Genomic DNA, 24,491 nt, shown 5'->3' with positions numbered 1-24,491 from the left:
GCTTGGCACCAAAATGAACAAAAAGGGCTCATTAGAGGGGATTTCAAGCTTATCTTACATTCATTGCATGTCACACTGCAGCACTGCTCATTAAATAGCTGGTTAGGGTTCCTGGATGCGGGCAGAAGGAGGTCTGCAGCATTCGCTGGCGCCAAATCTCAGTGGTAGCCTTCTGCAGTGATCAGGGCGATATATCAGACCACTCTATTGTTTCCTCATTAAAAGACCTCTTGAAGGGGGCAGAAGCTGGAGAGGGCAGCGCCAGACAAGGGGCTTCCTGTTGATATTTCAAAGCTGGGAGGGATTTTGGGGTTTCTGCCCACTATGTGTAATTCCAATTACGAGATGACGCTGTTTTCCGCCGTCTTCTCCATCGCCTTTTATGGGGCATTTCGGATCGCCGTGATAGTGGCTGGATCCAACGAAGACATTCATGGGTGGTGGCGACCCAACCATATCTCTTGGCTAGAGGAAGAATCAGTGGCCATGTCAATCCGCTCGAAGACCGATCATCTGGGAGATGGGAGTAGGTGGTCATGCGGTGGATATGAGGGGTCCCAGGTTGTCTGGTCGCCATGCTGAGTGAATTCAGCACGAGCAGAAGCTGGCTTGCAGGTCCATTGGGCAGGCATGGCTCATCTTCGTTTGGATGGCTTGCACCGACTCGCCAAGGACGTGGTGAGTCGGGGGCTACAGCCGCCTGCACTCATCATCCTTCACATCGGTGGTAACAACTTGGAGCTCCTCGGTAGACGAGTTCTCTTTGAGGCACGGATGGTTTGGATTTCTTGGTTAGCAAAAAGGTTCCAGGGGACAGTGGTTGCCTGCTTTCACCCCTCCGTGGTTACGGAAAGTTGGTCCTCCTTCAAGGTGCTATAACACATTGGCCGGGCACCTGGAGAGCCATCCGAGGCTGCTGGTTACCAAGGTCAATGTCCCACGGTTGCCTCAGGGGAAGAGCTTGCTTTCATAAGGATGGTTTCATTTATCCACACAGGGCAACAAGTCCTTTATTGAATCTTTGCTGGCTTTTGCAGTGCGGCATTGCTTGTAGTAGTAAGAAAACCATCTTGATCGGGGGATACAGAATGGGGGATTAAATTGAGTGAAAATGTTATCTTACCCTGCATGTCCACCCTTTGGGCCTTCCTTTCCTGAGTCTATGTGGCATGCCTCACCTGTGCCACAGCCAGGTATGTTCCACACCTGAGCAGGCAGGGCCTTTTACCCATAGCCTGCAAGAAGAATCCCCTTTAGAGCTCTCTGCGTTGCCGTCCTCGAGGTCCAAGGCGCAGGACGCTTCATTCTACAATCCTCATACAAACGGGAGAGTCGAAAGTGAGGCCTGAGATCCATAATGGCCCCCCTCCGGATCAATCACCCATTTTAAAAACTCACATTGATGGGAGATGATTGTCTGTCCAGACCTGAACACTCTGAAGCAAGCTCCAGAACAAAAACACAGACCAACTACAGCCACATAGAAGGCTGGACAGCAACAAAGACCTGGCTGTTCCCCAAACCAAGACTCAACTGACTTCAAGCTACAACATGTGCTGGTTTGTGTCCCCCACACTCGTTGTGAACCCCCCCTCATGCGTAATACGTTGCTACATACCGCTGTGACAAGTTTTGGTGGACACCGCTTGGCTTCACGGATACAGTGACCACCTCACTTCAGGTCATTTCTGACTCTGTCCCCGGCCTTGAACGTTTCACCTACAAATCACTGATTTCAGGTGTGTTAGTTTGATTAGTTCAATGGAAGCAAAACTAGACTACAACACCCAGAATGCCTTTAGTCGAATGGACTTAATCACACAAAAGTCGAGATCTGGACATAGTGTCCGTAATCACCTGGAGGCAGGTGTTACCCCTATGCAGGCATGACGCTATACAATACCACACTCAGATCACACCACAACCAACACTCCTCTGACCATGCACCGCAAACCAAGTAGCTCCTTAGTTAACCAAGCAAAATACTGCTGGGCCTCAAAGGGATGTAACAAAGAGCCTCGAAGGCATGTGAAGCTCTATGCAGAGCTAGAGTGCAATACCGCACAATACATTCAACACCACAGAAGTCACTGCCACAGGCAGCAATAGCAGATTAAATGCACTTTTCTTTCAGCTCTGTATGAAACTTGAAAAGGTCGACACACTGGGTTCACAAAAAGGCAAAAATAGTGGCCCAGATCATTTGTAACACTTTCAGCCAGTCGTGTCTTTTTAGTCACCAGCACGTTGCATTCTGGGACTAGTAGTTTCTCGTTTATTGATATATTCATGGGTTTTTAACTCCAGCATGAAAAGTGCTTTGTTAAAGAGCCAAGAATGCCTGGAAGTGTCACACTAGACATGGGGTCAGTTCGCAGCTATGAACAGACTTCATAAGCATGAAAGGCAGAAACAGCCCCTTGAGGACAGTATTGTTCAAAAATCAGGGTTGTGTCAGAAATGCAACTGAAGACACCGCTGACCTCTCTAGGTGGCTCAGCCGAGCCGCCTTTGGCCTTTCTACCTCTTCATGTATACACATTAGACATTTAAATTTGTTATTGAACCAAACTTTGATCCTACACGAAACAAGTCGATCTTATAGTAAAAAGGGGCTGGCGCATGTGTTCAACAAATCTATAATGCATCGTCTTACTATCAAGGATTTAAATTCTTTTGTATTCTTTAATCACAAATAAATTCAATCTTTCTCATTGTTATGCTTGTTTGTAATGCATTTTACTATTTGATCCATATTACGATTCGCCTTCAAACTCTGAAACAGCCGGAAGTGACATCAGAGAAGGAAGAGAACGTCAGCAGATCGGATACAGCAGATAAGGTGTAGAATAAAACGTTTTATTTATTTATTTAATGAGATTTTATATAGCGCAAACATTACCCGTCCCGAAGGAGTCAGAGCGCTGTGCAAAAGAACCAGTTGCGTTACATAAGGACTTTGGATTACATGAATTACATAAGAGATATAAACAGGAAAAAAATTGCAAATGTACAAGTGGAGCGAAAGGAGGGAAAAATTGCAAATGTACAAGTTGTAAAGTCACTCAAGGAAGAGACACAAACAGATAAACTCTAAAATCACATAGGAATGGTAGTAAAGACAAAGGTCTACTACATATACTAGTGGTAAGAGATAAATAGATATACAAATTGCAAATTCACTCAGGATTACATTATAACCCGTTGGCCGTGGCCGCGATTTCACGGCAGTGTGGCACTTCCTTAAAAACGTGCGGGGCCGCGCCGGTTGTTGGACGTGCGCAGCACTACGAAGGTAGTGCTCGCGACGTCCAACGGCCGACAGCAGCACTTAAGGGGTTAACAGCGATTAGGCTTGGACAATTATATATTACATATTTACAGAGCAGGACATTCTTGCCATCGTTCAGCCCGGTGTTCAGGTGGAGTTGCACTCAAGGGTGGTGACCTTGGGTCTGGATGTACATAGGGGTAGTTGCTTGGGCTCGTTGGGGGCACATGAAACGCAGCCCTATAGATTGTTTTCCTGAGACTTGCTCTAAACCAGAGTTCCTAAATTTCTGATCTTAAGTTTTTTTCCTTCAGCATTGTGGGATTTATTGTCCTGCTGATCTTAAGATAAAATCAGGACTACACGTCCCAGAATGCAAGGAAACAAAATGGCCTGGGTGAGCTACTCACACACGGATCTGGGAAACTTCAGACCTATGCACTCTAAATTCACTTCATCGAAATGTGTGTTAACAGCAGCAGGGTGAGTGCAGCCGCTGCAGGTAAGAGCAGTGAGGCGGGACTTCGAGTGACGACCACCAGGGAAAATTAAATAAATAAATAATTTTCCCTCCTGGTCGTCTCTCGAAATCCCCCCACACCGGGCCCCACCGCACTCACCTGCAGCGGCTGCGTGAGTGGGCGGGGCTCCTGCGCGCCCTGCCACGTGCTCTTGTCTGTCTTCCTTGTCCTTCATCTGTCTGCAAGAGTGCTGGGAGTGTCTGACTGTGGAGTAAGTACATGGTGGTCATTTCCAGGACAGGGGGAGGCAAGGGTCATCCGGCTACTGAGGGGGCGCAGACTGAGAATGGGCAGGGGTGGTACCCAGAGATTCAAATAGGATGGGAAAGATAAGGGGCCTCTAAAAGGGGCGTGGTCAAAGAAGGTGAACTAGGAATCCTTTCCAAAAGGCGTGGCCTAATGGCGTGGTTTAAAACATGCACATAGAAATCCTGTGCTTCACGCTGCACGGCCCTCGAGCAGGGTGCGGATGCCTTGGAGTTGTTCTCTCTTATTGCATCCATTTATATAAAATAGCAAAGTACATTCCCCTTCAACAAGCCAGACCTATTGGCTTTACCAATGCTTGTTAGCCATGTTTAATAAATGAGTAAGAGTGATTTTGATCTCAATAATTATAATTGAAAACGTTTAAATTCTGAAAACATGAGAGTGTGAATTAAATACCACTAAGGTCTCTGGAAGGGGCAGTGGTCTTCGGGGCGGCTCAACCTCTCCCGTTGCCCCTTTCACACCACTTTACTCTGAAGTCAGTGCTTTAAATGGGCCGGTACTCACCGGTATTAAGTACCGGCGCTTCTTAGATTTATCACTCCGAGTACCGGCACTTCTTAGATTTATCACTCCGAGTACCGGCGCTTCTTAGATTTATCACTCCGAGTACCGGCACTTCTTAGATTTATCACTCCGAATACCGGCACTTCTTAGATTTATCACTCCGAGTACCGGCACTTCTTAGATTTATCACTCCGAGTACCGGCGCTTCTTAGATTTATCACTCCGAGTACCGGCACTTCTTAGATTTATCACTCCGAATACCGGCACTTCTTAGATTTATCACTCCGAGTACCGGCACTTCTTTTATTTATCACTCCAAGTACCGGCACTTCTCTACTTCCGTGGAGAGTACCGGTACTCATGAAAAGGTGGGCTCATTGCCCGTGCTGGTGAGCCGGAGTGGAACGTGTCTTTGGCAGCCAAGGCGCCGCTTCAGTAGCCCCGATCTGAGCCCCAGCTGAGCTATTCATCAGGGCTCATTTGAATAATGTCCGGCGCTCACCATCATGCTGTGCTTGACAGAGCAGGGTCCGTTCAGGCTCTGTGCTGTCAATCACGATCACAGTATCCTGTGCGTTCCTGCAAGCACAGGAATCATGTCAGTCCCCTGGCAGTGGCCATCAGGCCCTGGTGACAATTCAAAAAGCCACGGTAGGTGAAGAGAAAAGATGGCTTTTATCACACCTGAGTCTTTTGTGTGTCCGCTATGTTTGTGTGTTTGCCTGTTTTTGTAAGAAAAAAGTGAGAGAAAGAGAGAGAGAATCCAGACACTCTCAGGAGGTATTTTAAAAAAAGTGGGTGGCACTTTGTTTGTACATATCTGCTTGGTGACAAAGATTCATAAATCACGTAAAAGGGAGGGGGGTTGAGTGGATGGATGAGTGAGCTAGGGTGGAGGTATAGATGGCTGGATGGATGAAAAGATGGATGAGTGAAAGCATGCATGGTTGAAAGGGGTGGATGATTGGCGAAAAGGGGAGATGATGAGTGGATAAGTGAAAGATTGGATGGATGAAAAGTAGGGTAGATGGATGAAAGGGTGGATGATGGATGAGTGAAAGGAGGGACTGAGTGAAAGTGTGGATGGAATAAAGGAGTGAAAGGGTTGATGGATGAGCGAAGGGATTGATGGATGAGGGAAAGGGTGGATAACGAGATGGATGAGTGAAAGGATGAAGGGACAGGTTTGGAGATGGATGGATGGGTGGATGGATAGGTTTGGATAAGAAGGGTGGATAGACGGAATGGTGAAAAACTGAATGATTGATGAAAGACCGAATAGACGATACAATGTAAAATTTAAATGGTGGGCATCAGCGGGTAAATGGTAGGATGAAAGGGTGAATGGATAGATTGATGGAAGAGACGAGAGATATATATTCTGTGGAGGGTCATGATGATTTGCTTCACTTGCTTGGTGCCATGAGAGCTTTGGTTCGAAGTGGGGGTATTTACAGGTTCTTCCTACTAGCGTGCTCAAAAAACATAAGTATTGTGTCAAACAGCAATTAACAATTAGCAGTGACATTAAGAAGGTGAAACTATTGCAAAAAAAAAGGAAATGTTAACATATCGCATTTCTCTTTCATTTTGTGTAATGAGTTCAGCTGCTTTGTTTAAATAAACACATTTCTCATGTGTTTTGGTGTGCGCTGACACTAATATAGAAGTTGTTAAGTATCATCATGTCTTGCCCTTAGCCCCGCCCCCTCACTACACCTCTAGCTCATTTTACTGAGTACCTGCACTTATTTTTTCCATTTAAAGCACTGTCTGAAGTGTCTCACTCTGGTAGACACGTATTCCCCACACCTTTCGGAAATTCTCCGTCTGCATCTCTCATGTTATTCTTGCCTCTCCAGCACCATTTTTTCACTCTGTCCTTCTACACGTATTTCCTTTCCTCTCCTCCACTTCACCCACGCACAGAGCCCGCCCACTCACCTGTTAACACTGCACTTTACCTAACTTTGACGCTGTCAATATTTGCTCTTTAACACACTTTCCAATTACAATTTTCAGTCACAGTTGGGCATATGTGACTATTGCTCTGCACGCTCGGCAGGGAGGCCAAGGTTTGGATGTGCACGTAGTCTTGACACCTTCATGATTATGGTCCACTGACAGGCACTGTGAAAAGCTGGCACTGCCCGCAGCCCCAGCACCAGAGCCCTCAATTGTATCCAGTTATAAATATCCACACACCCCGAGCACAGACAGCGAGATGTGACTCAGATCACAGTGTGCATCATCCAAGGGTCGTGTGTTACAGGAACACAACTTCTGGAAAAAGTAAATACTCTGATGGAATGTAAGATGAGGTGAAACATGTGAAATGTACGAAGATTACCTGGAGGGGGTTGATACTCATTGGTGAGCAACTGGCCAAGGTTTTTGCCTGTAAAGTTAAGGACTTGAATGCAGGGCTCGGCAGGGACCGGCTTCAAATTCAGGGGCATATTAGCAACAACTTGCGATAATTATCGCAAACAGTGCTTAGCGCGATTATTTTTATTGCCCCCTATCGCTGGATTTTTTTTGCAGAGATAACGCAGTATTATCAACGTTTATCTCAACAGCGATAAAAAAATCCAGCGATATCGGCGAATCCCATCTATAACGTGAGATTTCCAGCGATAAAAATCCTATCGCTAAGGAAAATCTCGCTAATAGGCGGCTGGGGACTTAGCCATAGAATCCACCTCCCATTGACTATTATGGCTAAGTCAGGTATTTACAAGGTGTAAAATCCTGACGCTAATCGCGGTTAGCGTGTGTTTTTTTATTGCGTTGCGAGTATTGCTAATAGGCGATAGCTGTGTTAGCGACTGCTTTCTGTTGCTATCAGTATGGGTACGCCCACTTTGCATGTCATTAGCGATACATATTGCTGACATGCAAATCGGGCCCCAAACCGGTCGCTATCGCCTGGAAGCGACAGCTTGGTAATTGGGCGATAAAAAAATCGCTGCTTTATCGGCAAAAGGTGTCGCTAAAGTGCCGATAACGCCCTTGCTAATATGCCCCTCAGTTTTTAATTACTACCGGGTCTGAAGCCCGGCAGGACCCACCCCACTAAAAGCCCTGGTGTTACCTGTGGATTGACCTGTGTTCTGCATTATGACGTGGACTTGATGTAAATGCACCCACTCGTGCCCCTACACCTGTAGGGACCCCTTGCATCCCAGCACCGACATTCAGGTTCAGGTACAACAGGGAGTTAGTTATAGTCTGGGTCCCTTCAAGCCAATCTCTTGGGTTAAACCATCTGAAAATAATACATGATAAAAGGAAAGTCCAGCGCTAGAGTGTGTGGTCGGGTCCTGACCCAACTTAAAAGGGACATCTTTATTTACGTGGCAGGCAGCTCGTGCTCTCACCACCCCGGACGTGATCGCGTCATGAGCAGGCCCGGACTGGCCGTTGCGGGCACCGGGCAATCCCCCGGTCGGCCGCATGGGTGGGGGCCGGTTTTGGGCCCCAGGGGGCCGTTTTTTTGCAGCATAGACAACTTTCTCCTGCTTTCCAGCCCCCCATTTGAAAATGTTACATGATTGTATTACGTGGGGCATGTGATTTTAGTGACTTTCTTGATTTCTGTTCATCCGAGCATTGCAATTCATGTGTAAATATGTCAGATTGTGTTCTGATTTTATTGTCACTTCCCCTACTTGCACTATCCTCACTATATCACCTTCCCTGATTCTTGGGCACTAATCAACCGTTTCAAATTGTTTATTGTTGGATACTATATCCTGGGTGTGTCTACTCTGTGAATCAAACATTGTAGACTCATTAAATGCAGCTATATTATTATTCAAGGTAATCAGTTTCTTCTTACTGGGACCCCTCTCCTCCTATTACCTCAATATGACCCAGGTCCCAGTGACTTTATTTGGGTAAAACCCCCCCTTCATACTTAGCTGCAAAAACGGCCCTGTAACAAAATCGGCCGAAAACCGGCCCTCGCAAAGAGTGCGGTCGCACCCCCAGGGGAGAGGGGGGGCCGGCTGAGCACTTTGCCAGGGCCGATTTCGGTCCCCAGTCCGGCCCTGGTCATGAGACGACGTGGGGGCGTGGGCGAGGTGAAATATACACTCAGAACCCCCCCCACGAGAGTGACGCTCAGTCACCTGCGGAATCACTAGAGGGCACTTTTAATATATATTTCAGTCGACGATCGGCTGCTTTGGGTCACAATGTATAAAGAGTTTATTGGGGGGGGGGTCATAAAAATAGTGACTGGCAGCAATATACAGCCTGATCACCAGTGACGATTAGAGCAATTTAGAGGGGGCGGTGGCAATTAATTTTAGCGCATTCATTGGACTGTGCTAAATGAACTTGCACAGACCATAATCACAGCATCAGAGGGGGCGAAAGGCGAGGAGTTGGGGGCGTGGCCACCCGTGTGCTAAAAGGATTAATTACCTTTGAGCCGGTCAATAATTCAATAATGCTAGTTATTCTCCCTTAACCTCCTTAGTCAATCGAAAGCCAATTACATTATTGATTAGGGGGTCTGTCGTGTGATGGTGGAGGAGAGGGAGAGGGGACTGCAGCCAGCCTGAGACCCAGCTGCTCTCTCTATTTAAGCCCAGGCTGCACTTCATATTGTCAGCTGGTTGGGAAGATGGCTCAGCGAGTTAATGGTCAAAGCTGACGTCATCAGTGGTGGCAAGGCCTCGAGTCCCCTGCCCCAGACCGCGACAGGCTGATCCGCCGGTACCATTGCCAACATCTGTAATTGACAATCCCTAGAAGAGGGAGACGCGCTGTACGAGGCGGAATATATGATGATACAACGAATTCCGTTGCAACGCATGCCTTTACCACGCATGCGTTACAACGAAATTCGTTTAGCACGCATAAACCTTTCACCGACTATTTGCGTGGTGACGTCATACGTCGTTAAGAGAAAACGGCATTTTTTTACCGATTTCTCTTAATCGACTCTGATGCCGACGTGACTTATGGTGAGTTGTTTTATTTGGGGGGGAGACCCCCCCAAGCCCCCCCCCCTTTTTTTTTTAACTTTTACCACATATGCCTTTACTACAAACATCGTAGTAAAGGCATGCGTGGTAAAGGCATTAATTGTAACCACGCATGCGTTGTACTGCATGCGTGGTTAAAGATTTTGTGGAAACGGCTTCGTTGTAAAAGCCGTTTCCCTACGAGGCGCTATATGAAAGTAAGCTGTTATTGCATACAAATCTGTGCAGCACATGGCCACTACCCGCTGGAGGCTCCATGCTGCAGCGCCTGGAGACAGGGCTTGTCTTCATGGCGCTGTCTAGCTCCCTTCTGAGTAGAACAAAGCTGTGGCACGTGGTGGGGGAGATCAAAAGATGCCCAGACAGGGGCCGACACAGGACTGGGGGGGCACGAGTTCTTACACAGATGTGCCCTGTGGTAGACGGACCACCTGCCACCACCAAAGCCCCCGGGACACAAGTCCTAAAACAAGAAGTGGGGGGACTAACCTAGTTAATCAGTATGCAACTGACATCACAGTGCGTGACATCACGCCGTGTGACATCAGGCTGCGTGACATCTCGGCGCGTGACATCACAGTGCGTGACATCACGCCGTGTGACATCAGGCCGCGTGACATCTCGGCGCGTGACATCACAGTGCGTGACATCACAGGAACTGGCATCACAAGAAGTGATTTCAGATCTCAAGCCCTCACATATATGTTTAGCAGGTGCACCATGAGTACATTGGAGCTCATTTCGAGTGTACAGGGAAACCCTCGGGATTTAGGCAGAAGATTCACGCTTTTCGGTGCTACACATAAAACTATGTTACCTTTTGTCAGTGTTTGGCTTCCTCTAGCCATAGTGCTTTAAAAGAAATAGTGATATTTAAATTATTACAACGCCTCAAGGGTAATAAGCCTATATAAATGCAATTTATTTTGTGCAAATACTGAGAAAGACCAACACATCTGACATTCTTATTGGGCATGCATAGCTCCTAAACAGAGCCTGAACAGAGCAAAAGCTGCCCCTCTTAAAGTATGTGTGAAGTGCTAACAAGGTGAGAGACATTTTTCCCCTCTGCTGCATTTGCTTCTAGGTGTGAGACTCCTGACTGCTGCCAGCCAGGAGACTCAAACAAAAGAAAGGCCTGAAGACCCCTCAGATTTGGCCTTTGTTATGGGCCCAGCAGGAGTCTGAACTAAGAAAGCCCCTCCCCGCCTGCACATTGTTGCAGATCGAAAGCAGATAACAAGGTGCAGGAGCTGCTGAGTGTGTCCTGGTGTTTACAAGTTACACCGGGACGAATTCAGCATCTTTTTTAGTGGGGCACCCTGCGAAATAAGTGGGCGGACGCCGCCACCCGCGTGGACCCACAACACGAGCCCTGAAAGCCCCCCATTCCCACCCATGGAGCATAACCTGGAAGGTTGTGTGTATCATAAGAACCGAATAATCCAATTGTTTTTTATCTCCTATGATGCCTTTATGTACATGTTTTGGTATAAAAATGCCAATAAAGAAATATTTTTTGAAAAAAGCTCCCCTTTCACAAAAAGCGCAAACCCGCCCACAAACAAGCTCGTTATGCGGTCACGCAGGGCACCTGCCTGTCAGATGATTGGCTGTCTGTGCTTAGACTGCAGCCAATCAATGAACAATACCATATATGGATCATAGAGAGCAACTTACCAGCCAGAGACCGAAGCCTCGAGGAGACAGGAGATCACTGCATGGCCACGAAACAAACCCACCCACCTCAAACCTAGTGCAAAGGTCTGACCTTACCACAAACCTAGCCACTTCAAACCTAGTGCAGAGATCTGACCTTACCACAAACCTAGCCACTTCAAACCTAGTGCAGAGATCTGACCATGCCACAAAACCACCCACCTCAAACCTCGTTCTAAGATCAGACCTTACCACAAACCTAGCCACTTCAAACCTAGTGCAGAGATCTGACCTTACCACAAACCTAGCCACTTCAAACCTAGTGCAGAGATCTGACCATGCCACAAAACCACCCACCTCAAACCTCGTTCTAAGATCAGACCTTACCACAAACCTAGCCACTTCAAACCTAGTGCAGAGATCTGACCTTACCACAAACCTAGCCACTTCAAACCTAGTGCAGAGATCTGACCATGCCACAAAACCACCCACCTCAAACCTAGTGCAGAGATCTGACCTTACTACAAACCTAGCCACTTCAAACCTAGTGCAGAGATCTGACCATGCCACAAAACCACCCACCTCAAACCTCGTTCTAAGATCAGACCTTACCACAAACCTAGCCACTTCAAACCTAGTGCAGAGATCTGACCTTACCACAAACCTAGCCACTTCAAACCTAGTGCAGAGATCTGACCATGCCACAAACCTAGCCACTTCAAACCTAGTGCAAAGGTCTGACCTTACCACAAACCTAGCCACTTCAAACCTAGTGCAGAGATCTGACCATGCCACAAAACCACCCACCTCAAACCTCGTTCTAAGATCAGACCATGCCACTAACCAGCTACCTTAAACCTACCGCTAAGACCTGACCATGCCCCAAAGATATTTGTACATGCGGCTCCTTGGTCTTCCAATAGTGGACTTCAATCGACCATGGGTCAATCCAAAAAAAGAGGGGTCATTCAGACAATGCAATTCCAAGCAAGAATCATGGCTGCACCTCCTGTGCTCCTGCCCCTCTCTTGACACCGCCAGAAGGTCCTTGCGGAAACCAGTCTCCTGGATGAAGGGCCCGTACTTGCCAGGAGGCCTCTGCGATAGGCTATTCTCAATCGGACGTAAGTTCTCTATCTGTCAAAGAACTTAGGGGCATATTATCAAGAAATATATGGGCTTCTATGGGAATTCTCAACGTTATATTATCAAGCCCATTATTGCCGCTTTAGCGGCAGGAATTTTAACGCTGTTCTTGATAATATGCCACCGTGAGTTCACCTCTGACCTCGAACGAATGACTCTCAACCTGCCAATAACACTCAAAAGCTCATAACCAACTACTGTATTTTGAAACCCAGAATAGTCTGATGTCGTACGGTCTATCGATTATATTTAATCACCGTGCCTGTTAGCCTACCGGAGGCCACCATTTGGCACTAGCGCACTTTAATCATTGTTGCCACCTGGGCTGTGGTTTCGGGCACAGGCACTGTAATAATAATAATAATCCACATTTGTAAAGCGCACAATCACCCGTAAGGGTCTCTAGGCGCTGGGGGCCGTCAGGAAGATTAAGCAAGCTATTGCCCAGAGTCACATGGTGCTGGGCTAACCTGCCGCCGGTGCCGGGGATCGAACCGTGATCCCCAGACTCCAGCGTCAGTCACCCTGGCCGCGGCGCCACACTGCAGAGATTGCCAGCTCGCACACATGCACAAAGCACCTTTTTTGGCACCTTTCTCAAAAGGCTGTACCGATGGGGAAATAATTCAGCCGGACACCCAGTGCCCGTATCAATACTCCATAGATGCTGCTTCATATGTCAAACTAGGCTAGTCGTAAAATCTCGAGTATTCGGACAAACTTGCCTTTAATAGTATGTACTGTAGCTGACATGCAATCTCTCACTGCAGATGTACACATGTTCTGTGGAGAAGGAAGAAAGGCTCACATGTCAGTGGCTTCAGGCAGCCACTGTAATAATCACGCTGATAAAGTAATGCCAACTTACCTGCTCAGGAATAGGCACACGGCACTTTCAAGAGCCTCCCCTTTTACTGCACCCTCGTCTGGGGCGCGCTATCGGATAAGAGTTACTGTGCTTTGCGTTTTAATCCTTTTTTTCTACTGAACTGTTCTTTAGACTATGAACCTTTTATGATATTGTTTATTTATTCTGTTCTATACGATTGTAACGATTTTAATTAATCAAACAATAAATAATTCACTCATTCACTTATTTGTTCACAAATTATGCACCGTAATTGCCACTTGGACACACAACTAGCATGGGAGTGAAATAGAGAGTGTATTTTGTGGAAGGCACTTTAGTTTCAATCTTTATTTCGATCAAATTTTAGATCATAAAAGATATACAAACAAATATTCAATTAAAACAAGCAGGTAATATACACCCGAGATCATTAAAAAATCGTTACAAGAGAATAATAAATTCATAGACTGTACGTTACAATTATAATTCATTAAAACAGTTCATTTATCCCATAGCTTGCTCTTGTTTCAAAGAGCGGGTACGGATGTGCCACATCGCAGTCAAAAATTTCGCTACCGCAAACACAATGGGAGGTGAGAGGCCAGTTTTTAAAATCCTACAGGCAGGGAGATGTAGTTTAAAGCCCAGATTTTTAAGAAGAGGGACAAGCCAATACTTCCTAGGTCTTTGGTACGCCTTGCAGAAAAATAAAATATGCAGATCGTCTTCCCGATGATGTGGGCACGACGGACACTGCTCGCTAGATATAGACTGGGCCCAATGGATAGTAAAGGCACTTTAATTGCACCTGTGCCCTCGAGGACGTCCGGCTGACCCCCGCCCCCCACCCCAGCTGTCTGGGCACCCTTTGGGGGCTTTCTTTCTGCTGTGTAATGTACTCGGAGGCTTCTGAGATCCGGGCCCAGTTTTAATAACCCTTTCTTCCCTGCCTGCCCGAAGTGGATGTGGTGTGTGGCAGGAAACAGACAGGTGTTGACTTTTCACATCTGCAGAGCCTGTTCCTGCGTCGGTTTTAAGTGTGCCCTGTCGCTGGAAGTCGCACAAAAAACACCCTTTAAGCGCGTCCCTTCTACCGCAAGACTGCCCGGCGCCTCATACACTGACAGCCCCCCGCACCCCCTCCCTGTCCCTTCCTCTCTGCCTCGCCTGCTCCCTGTCCATGTGCACTGTCCCAACGCAGGGGCAAGCTCCATACTGCCCACTGACTATGCTTGCCCTCTGCCCTGGCATCATGCCCCCGTCTGCGCCCAGACTCCCCTCTCTGCTCCCTGTCCGTGTGCACTGTCCCAGCGCAGGTACAAGCTTCATCCTGCCCACTGAGTATGCTTGCCCTCTGCCCTGGCATCATGCCCCCGTCTGCCCCCAGACCCCCCTCTCTGCTCCCTGCCCAGGTTCCACCTCCGTGCCAGCCTGCCCGTTGCTCCGACTAACTGGCAGCCATGCTCACTGTCCGTTGCCTCCCTCAACTCTAAGCCACCTCTGCCCGTCCCTGTCTCTGCTCCCTGTCCCCCCCCTCTCACCCCGTGCTTCCGGTGCCCCCTGCCTGCCCGGCTCTATGCCACATCACCCTGTCTCTGTCCCACTCCCTGCTGCCTACCCATGGCTAAGGTCCCTGCACCCTGCCCTGCTCCCCACTGTCCTCTATCGCTGCACTGCCCCCCTGTCCCTTGTTCTGCCTCTCTGCCACCGCTCCCTGTCCCAACCCCTGCACTCTGTCCTTGCTCCGGGACACGCTCTCTGTCACTGCACCCTGCCCGTCTCTCTAACACTGCACTGCCCTTATCCTGCCCTGAGCCCTGCTCACCGACTCTGGCTCTCCCTCACTCTGTCCTTGCACCCCTCTCTCTCTTTCTCCCCACCCCCTCTCTCTCTTTCTCTCCACCCCCTCTCTCTCTTTCTCCCCACCCCTCTCTCTCTCTCTCTCTCTCTCTCTCTCCCTCTCTCTCTCTCTTTCTCTCCACCCCCTCTCTATCTTTCTCTCCACCCCCTCTCTCTCTTTCTCTCCACCCCCTCTCTCTCGTTCTCTCCACCCCCTCTCCCTCTTTCTCTCCACCCCCTCTCTCTCGTTCTCTCCACCCCCTCTCTCTCGTTCTCTCCACCCCCTCTCTCTCTTTCTCTCCACCCCCTCTCTCTCGTTCTCTCCACCCTCTCTCTCTCTTTCTCTCCACCCCCTCTCTCTCGTTCTCTCCACCCCCTCTCTCTCTTTCTCTCCACCCCCTCTCTCTCTTTCTCTCCACCCTCTCTCTCTCTCTCCCTCTCTCCCTCTCTCTCTCTCCCGGTCCACGACCTCAGTCTCTCGGGGACATATCGACACTCTTCTCGTCGAACCCCCTGTCTCTCCCCAGCCCCCTCTCTCCTCCTGCCCCAACTGTCTCCACCAGGTCCCCTCTCCGTCCTGCCTCCACTGTCTCCCCCAAGCCCCCCTCTCGCCAGCCCCCCCCTTGTATCTCTCCCAGGTCCCTCTTTCTATCTCTTTCCACCCCCTCTCTCTTTCCCTCCACCCCCCCTCTCTCTTTCTCTCCCCCTTTCTCTCTCTTTCTCTCCATCCCCTCTTTCTCTTTCCCTCCACCCCCTCTCTCTCTTTCCCTCCACCCCCTCTCTCTTTCCCTCCACCCCCTCTCTCTTTCCCTCCACCCCCTCTCTCTCTTTCTCTCCACCCCCTCTCTCTTTCCCTCCACCCCCTCTCTCTTTCCCTCCACCCCCTCTCTCTCTTTCTCTCCATCCTCTCCCTCTCTCCCTCTCTCTTTCCCTCCACCCCCTCTCTCTCTTTCTCTCCATCCTCTCCCTCTCTCTTTCCACCCCCTCTCTCTCTTTCTCTCCACCCCCTCTCTCTTTCCCTCCACCCCTCTCTCTCTTTCCCTCCACCCCCTCTCTCTCTTTCTCTCCACCCCCTCTCTCTTTCCCTCCACCCCCTCTCTCTTTCCCTCCACCCCCTCTCTCTCTTTCTCTCCATCCTCTCCCTCTCTCCCTCTCTCTTTCCCTCCACCCCCTCTCTCTCTTTCTCTCCATCCTCTCCCTCTCTCCCTCTCTCTTTCCCTCCACCCCCTCTCTCTCTTTCTCTCCATCCCCTCTTTCTCTTTCTCTCCATCCCCTCGCTCTCTTTCTCTCCACCCCCTCTCTCTCTTTCTCTCCACCCCTCTCTCTCCCTCTCTCTCTCTCTCGTTCTCTCCACCCCCTCTCTCTCCCTCTCTCCCCCTCTCTCTCTCGTTCTCTCCACCCCCTCTCTCTCTTTCTCTCCATCCCCTCTCTCTTTCTCTCCCCCTCTCTCTCTTTCTCCCGATCCCCTCTCTCTCTCTCCATCCCCCCTCTCTCTTTCTCTCCTCCCTCTCTCTCTTTCTCTCCTCCCTCTCTCTCTTTCTATCCATCCCCTCTCTCTTTCTCTCCCCCCTCTCTCTCTCGCTCTCCATCCCCTCTCTCTCTTTCTCCCGATCCCCCCTCTCTCTTTCTCTCCCCCTTTCTCTCTCTTTCTCCCGATCCCCTCTCTCTCTCTCCATCCCCCCTCTCCCTTTCTCCCCAGCCCCGCTCTTTCTCTCCACCCCCTCTCACTTATCCACCCCCGTGGTCTGGAGTGCATGTCTCATTCGTGGTCCCTCTTTCCCCCCTCGCCTCTCCCGTCCCTCCCGGGCCCCCCATGGTCGCCCGGTCCCCCCAGCGCTCACCTCTTGAGCCGGACGCTGCAGCCCCCGCCGCTCCGCTGCCCCATCACCAGGCGGGAAGTCTCCGAGTTGGTCCCGGGGTCCATGGCTGTCCTTGTCTCCCCGGGGGGTGCCGGGCTTTGGAGGGACCGTGTGTCCGGCAGGAGGGGGCTCCCCACAGGCGGCGTCCTCCCCTCGGGCTCCCGGCACCCAGACCTCTCCCTCGGAGCCCAAGATCCAGCAGAGACTCCCGGCGCGCCCGCAGCCACTCCGTGTGTCCTGCGCAGTCTGAGGGCTCCAGCGCACTGACACGGTCCGCTCCCGGGGGCTGATCCGGCGACTCCAGCCTTAAAGAGACAGTGACACCGAGCGGGGACCCCTCACCCCTGCTCTGCACTGCATGACACGCCCACACCACTGCACTGACACTGTGTGGACACGCCCACACCACTGCACTGGCACTGAGCGGAGACCCCTCACCCCTGCACTGGCACTGCGTGACACGAACACACCACTGCACTGGCACTGTACGACACGCCCACTGCACTGCACTGACACTGTGTGACAAGCCCACACCACTGCACTGGCACTGTGTGGACACGCCCATACCACTGCACTGGCACTGAGCGGAGACCCCTCACCCCTGCACTGGCACTGCGTGACACGAACACACCACTGCACTGGCACTGTACGACACGCCCACTGCACTGCACTGACACTGTGTGACAAGCCCACACCACTGCACTGGCACTGTGTGGACACGCCCATACCACTGCACTGGCACTGAGCGGAGACCCCTCACCCCTGCACTGGCACTGCGTGACATGAACACACCACTGCACTGACACTGTATGACAAGCCCACACCACTGCACTGACACTGTGTGGACACGCCCATACCACTGCACTGACACTGTATGACAAGCCCACACCACTGCACTGACACTGTGTGGACACGCCCACACCACTGCACTGACACTGTATGACAAGCCCACACCACTGCACTGACACTGTGTGGACACGCCCATACCACTGCACTGGCACTGAGCGGAGACCCCTCACCCCTGCACTGGCACTGCGTGACACGAACACACCACTGCACTGACACTGTATGACAAGCCCACACCACTGCACTGACACTGTATGACAAGCCCACACCACAGCACTGACACTGTATGACAAGCCCACACCACTGCACTGACACTGTGTGACAAGCCCACACCACTGCACTGACACTGTATGACAAGCCCACACCACTGCACTGACACTGTATGACAAGCCCACACCACAGCACTGACACTGTATGACAAGCCCACACCACTGAACTGACACTGTATGACAAGCACACACCACTGCACTGACACTTTATGACAAGCCCACACCACTGCACTGACTCTGTATGCACTGAATGACAAGCCCACACCACTGCACTGACACTGTATGCACTGAATGACAAGCCCACACCACTGCACTGACACTTTATGACAAGCCCACACCACTGCACTGACACTGTATGCACTGAATGACAAGCCCACACCACTGCACTGACACTGTATGACAAGCCCACACCACTGCACTGACACTTTATGACAAGCCCACACCACTGCACTGACACTGTATGCACTGAATGACAAGCCCACACCACTGCACTGACACTGTATGCACTGAATGACAAGCCCACACCACTGCACTGACACTGTATGCACTGAATGACAAGCCCACACCACTGCACTGACACTGTGTGACAAGCCCACACCACTGCACTGACACTGTATGACAAGCCCACACCACTGCACTGACACTGTATGCACTGTATGACAAGCCCACACCACTGCACTGACACTGTATGCACTGCATGACAAGCCCACACCACTGCACTGACACTGTATGCACTGCATGACAAGCCCACACCACTGCACTGACACTGTATGCACTGCATGACAAGCCCACACCACTGCACTGACACTTTATGCACTGTATGACAAGCCCACACCACTGCACTGACACTGTATGCACTGCATGACAAGCCCACACCACTGCACGGACACTGCATGACAAGCCCACACCACTGCACTGACACTGTGTGACAAGCCCACACCACTGCACTGGCACTGTGTGACAAGCCCACACCACTGCACGGACACTGTATGACAAGCCCAAACCACTGCACTGACACTTTATGACAAGCCCACACCACTGCACTGACACGGTATGACAAGCACACACCACTGCACTGACACTGTATGACAAGCCCACACCACTGCACTGACACTTTATGACAAGCCCACACCACTGAACTGACACTGTATGACAAGCACACACCACTGCACTGACACTTTATGACAAGCCCACACCACTGCACTGACACTGTATGCACTGAATGACAAGCCCACACCACTGCACTGACACTGTATGCACTGAATGACAAGCCCACACCACTGCACTGACACTTTATGACAAGCCCACACCATTGCACTGACACTGTATGCACTGAATGACAAGCCCACACCACTGCACTGACACTGTATGACAAGCCCACACCACTGCACTGACACTTTATGACAAGCCCACACCACTGCACTGACACTGTATGACAAGCACACACCACTGCACTGACACTTTATGACAAGCCCACACCACTGCACTGACACTGTATGCACTGAATGACAAGCCCACACCACTGCACTGACACTGTATGCACTGAATGACAAGCCCACACCACTGCACTGACACTTTATGACAAGCCCACACCACTGCACTGACACTGTATGCACTGAATGACAAGCCCACACCACTGCACTGACACTGTGTGACAAGCCCACACCACTGCACTGGCACTGCATGACAAGCCCACACCACTGCACTGACACTGTATGTACTGTATGACAAGCCCACACCACTGCACTGACACTTTATGCACTGTATGACAAGCCCACACCACTGACACTGTATGTACTGTATGACAAGACCACACCACTGCACTGACACTGTATGACAAGCCCACACCACTGCACTGACACTGTATGACAAGCCCACACCACTGCACTGACACTGTATGCACTTTATGACAAGCCCGCACCACTGCACTGACACCATATGACAAGCCCACACCACTGCACTGACACTGTATGCACTGCATGACAAGCCCACACCACTGCACTGTATGCACTGCATGACAAGCCCACACCACTGCACTGACACTGTATACACTGCATGACAAGCCCACACCACTGCACTGACACTTTATGCACTGTATGACAAGCCCACACCACTGCGCGGACACTGTATGACAAGCCCACACCACTGCACTGACACTGTATGACAAGCCCACACCACTGCACTGACACTTTATGACAAGCCCACACCACTGCACTGACACTGTATGACAAGCACACACCACTGCACTGACACTTTATGACAAGCCCACACCACTGCACTGACACTGTATGCACTGAATGACAAGCCCACACCACTGCACTGACACTGTATGCACTGAATGACAAGCCCACACCACTGCACTGACACTTTATGACAAGCCCACACCACTGCACTGACACTGTATGCACTGAATGACAAGCCCACACCACTGCACTGACACTGTGTGACAAGCCCACACCACTGCACTGGCACTGCATGACAAGCCCACACCACTGCACTGACACTGTATGTACTGTATGACAAGCCCACACCACTGCACTGACACTTTATGCACTGTATGACAAGCCCACACCACTGCACTGACACTGTATGTACTGTATGACAAGACCACACCACTGCACTGACACTGTATGACAAGCCCACACCACTGCACTGACACTGTATGACAAGCCCACACCACTGCACTGACACTGTATGCACTTTATGACAAGCCCGCACCACTGCACTGACACCATATGACAAGCCCACACCACTGCACTGACACTGTATGCACTGCATGACAAGCCCACACCACTGCACTGACACTGTATGCACAGCATGACAAGCCCACACCACTGCACTGACACTGTATACACTGCATGACAAGCCCACACCACTGCACTGACACTTTATGCACTGTATGACAAGCCCACACCACTGCACGGACACTGTAGCACTGTATGACAACAAGCCCACACCACTGCACTGACACTGTATGACAAGCCCACACCACTGCACTGACACTGTATGCACTGTATGACAAGCCCACACCACTGCTCTTTCGGCATCTCTAGCAAGTGTGAATGAACAGCACCATAAACCTCTAAGAAACGAGACCAGAACGGGTAGGAATGCGTACAGTGTAGTTTCTGTAAGACTTTCCGAAAGTGACCCTAATCAGAACATAACTAAACCTTTCATGTCTATTTTACAACATCTAGATAACAAAAGACTGGGATTCAATGATGAAAGCGGAGGTGACACCAAAGTAGCAGGAAGCAACAATATACTGGTGCATTACCTCGGCTGTTTAATCAGGTGTGATCTTGGGCATGACAGCCTTCAACGAGCAAAGCCAGAAACGGCGGCGGGCGGGGGAGCTGGATCCTTAGAAGTGTTTGAAGTCTGATGTCACAGTGACAGGCTGCCAAATGGTGTGTGATGTGCACGCACCCAGCACACATGCACTGTAGGCAATCCGCCTGGAAAAGCCTTTGGGTGCAATTCTGAAAGCCCCTTACATAAGTCTTGCAGCCAACACATGCGCATTGGCTAAAACGTGACCTAAAAAGGACCATTAAGGAACATAAATCAAAACATTAAATAGTCCCCGCTTCTCCAGAAGTTATGAAGGGTGCTGGCTTCATACTCAATGTGGTCCACACCCGTTATTAGGACATTTAAAGTGCAGAACAAAGATTTGCTACCAAAAGAAAAGCATTTGCAATGCAATAGGTCTCGCATTAGGAAAGTTTGAGCTATTGGTATTGTAGATGACACATTTTTTATTTATGTGTTGGTTTTGAAAATAGCTAAATTAATAGCTTTGTCATTTACGATGTCAATAGTTTTAACTTTCGCAAATGTGACACCTATAGCATTTGTAATGCAATATGTGTTGTATTGACGTGACTTAGATGTATTGATATTACAAATAACAATGGCTTTACATTTTTTTTTAATAATACTTAAATAAAAGCTATTGTAATTTATAATGGCAATAGCTTAAACTTTTGTAAATAACTTTTGTGAAGATTATGTTCAGTGTATTTTATTGTGACGAAAATCCAAGAACAGAAGTGAAATATTAACATCTTTTTGTGACATTTCTTATAAAGCTTGAAACATTGAGAGAACATATTTGAACCAGTTGTTGTTAAATGGTTGCACAGATTGATGCTGTGGTGGCGCTGAGTGATGTTGTGGTGGCGACGAGTGATGCTGTTGCGTTCAGTGATGCAGTGGTAGCGCATAGTAATGTTGTGGTGCCCCTGAGTGATGCTGTTGTGGTGCTGAGTGATGCTGTGGTGATGCGATAGATAGAGTGAGTGCAATATATAGATAGAGTGAGGGCGATAGATAGATAGAGTGAGGGCGATAGATAGATAGAGTGAGGGCGATAGATAGATAGAGGGATGGCGATAGATAGATAGAGGGAGGGCGATAGAGTGAGGGCGATCGATAGATAGATAGATAGATAGATAGATAGATAGATAGATAGATAGATAGATAGAGTGAGGGCGATAGATAGATAGAGTGAGGGCGATAGATAGATAGAGTGAGGGCAAAAGAGTGAGTGCGATACATAGAGTGAGGGTCATAGAGTGAGGGCGATAGATAGATAGATAGATAGAGTGAGGGGCAATAGATAGATAGAGTGAGGGGCGATAGATAGATAGAGTGAGGGGCGATAGATAGAGTGAGGGCAATAGATAGATAGAGTGAGGGCTATAGATAGATAGAGGGCGATAGATAGAGGGCGAAAGATAGATAGATAGATAGATAGATAGATAGGTAGAGTGAGGGCTAGAGATAGATAGAGTGAGGGCGATAGATAGATAGATAGATATATAGATAGAGTGAGGGCGATAGATAGATAGATAGATAGATAGATAGATAGATAGATAGATAGATAGATAGATAGATAGAGTGAGTGAGGGCGATAGATAGAGTGAGGGCGACAGATAGATAGAGTGAGGGCGACAGATAGATAGAGTGAGGGCGACAGATAGATAGAGTGAGGGCGATAGATAGATAGAGTGAGGGCGATAGATAGAGTAGGGCGATAGATAGATAGATAGATAGATAGATAGATAGATAGATAGATAGATAGATAGATAGATAGATACATAGATAGATAGATAGAGTGAGGGCGATAGATAGAGTGAGGGCAACAGATAGATAGAGTGAGGGCGACAGATAGATAGAGTGAGGGCGACAGATAGATAGAGTGAGGGCGATAGATAGATAGAGTGAGGGTGATAGATAGATCGAGTGAGGGCGATAGATAGATAGAGTGAGGGCGATAGATAGATAGAGTGAGGTGGCCTCATGGTGGACGTGGTGGTGGCCGTGGTGGTGGCCGTGGTGGTGGACGTGGTGGTGGTGGACGTGGTGGTGGTGGACGTGGTGGTGGACGTGGTGGTGGTGTAGGTGGGTGTGGTGGTGGTGGACGTGGATGTGGTGGAAGACGTGGTAGTGGTGGACATGGTGGTGGTGGACGTAGTGGTGGTGGAGGTGGTGATTGTGGACATGGTGGTGGAGGAGGTGGTGGTGGGTGTGGTGGTGGATGTGGTGGTGTTGGTGGTGGACATGGTGGTGGTGGTGGTGGACGTGGTGGTGGACATGGTGGTGGTAGTGGATGTGGTGGTGGTGGAGGTAGACGTGGTGGTGGTGGACATGGCAGTGGCCTCGTGGTGGACGTTGTGGTGGCCGTGGTGGTGGTCATGGTGGTGGTGGTGCTGGACATGGTGGTGGTGGACATGGTGGTAGAGGACGTGGTGGTGGATGTGGTCGACATGTTGGTGGTCGACATGGTGGTGGTGGACATGGTGGTGGTGGACATGGTGTTGGTGGACATAGTGGGGGTGGACGTAGTGGTGGTGGAAGTGATGGATGTGGTGGTGGACATGGTGGACATGGTGGACATGGTGGTGGTGGACGTGGTGGTGGTGGACGTGGTGGTGGTGGACGTGGTGGTGGTGGACGTGGTGGTGGATGTGGTGGTGTTGGTGGTGGACATGGTGGTGGTTGACATGGTGGTGGTGGACATGGTGGTGGTGGATGTGGTGGTGGATGTGGTGGTGGTGGACGTGGTGGTGGTGGTGGTGGTGGAGGTGGGTGTAGTGGAGGACGTGGTGGTGGTGGACATGGTGGTGGTGGACGTAATGGAGGTGGATGTGGTGGTGGTGGACGTGGTGGAAGTGGTGGTTGTGGAAGTGGTGGTGGACCTGGTGGTGGTGGACATGGTGGTGGTGGACGTGGTGGTGGTGGATGTGGTGGTGTTGGTGGTGGTCATGGTGGTGGTGGACATGTTGGTGGTGGACATGGTGGTGGTTGACGTGGTGGTGGTGGACGTGGTGGTGGACATGGTGGTGGAGGACATGGTGGATGTAGTGGTGGACGTGGTGGTGGTAGTGGATGTGGTGGTGGTGGAGGTAGACCTGGTGGCGGTGGACGTGGTAGTGTCCTCGTGGTG

The 24,491-nt window shown here is 49.9% G+C and overlaps 1 protein-coding gene across 1 annotated transcript in view; it reads right to left on the bottom strand.

Annotated features, from left to right (window-relative positions):
- SLC30A3 (solute carrier family 30 member 3) overlaps positions 1-17,146 on the bottom strand; it is a 534,152-nt gene extending 517,006 nt beyond the window's left edge. The window contains exon 1 of the mRNA XM_078650094.1: positions 16,902-17,146. Within this exon, the coding sequence (XP_078506220.1) occupies positions 16,902-16,984 (83 nt within the window). The 5' untranslated portion in view covers positions 16,985-17,146. The remainder of the gene's footprint in view (positions 1-16,901) is intronic.
- Positions 17,147-24,491: the final 7,345 nt, after the last annotated feature.

Source organism: Lissotriton helveticus, chromosome 6, assembly GCF_964261635.1.
Source record: "Lissotriton helveticus chromosome 6, aLisHel1.1, whole genome shotgun sequence".
Classification (NCBI taxonomy): domain Eukaryota; kingdom Metazoa; phylum Chordata; class Amphibia; order Caudata; family Salamandridae; genus Lissotriton; species Lissotriton helveticus.
The sequence above is the reverse complement of the archived record's forward strand: the minus strand, read 5'-3'. Positions and strand labels throughout refer to the sequence as shown.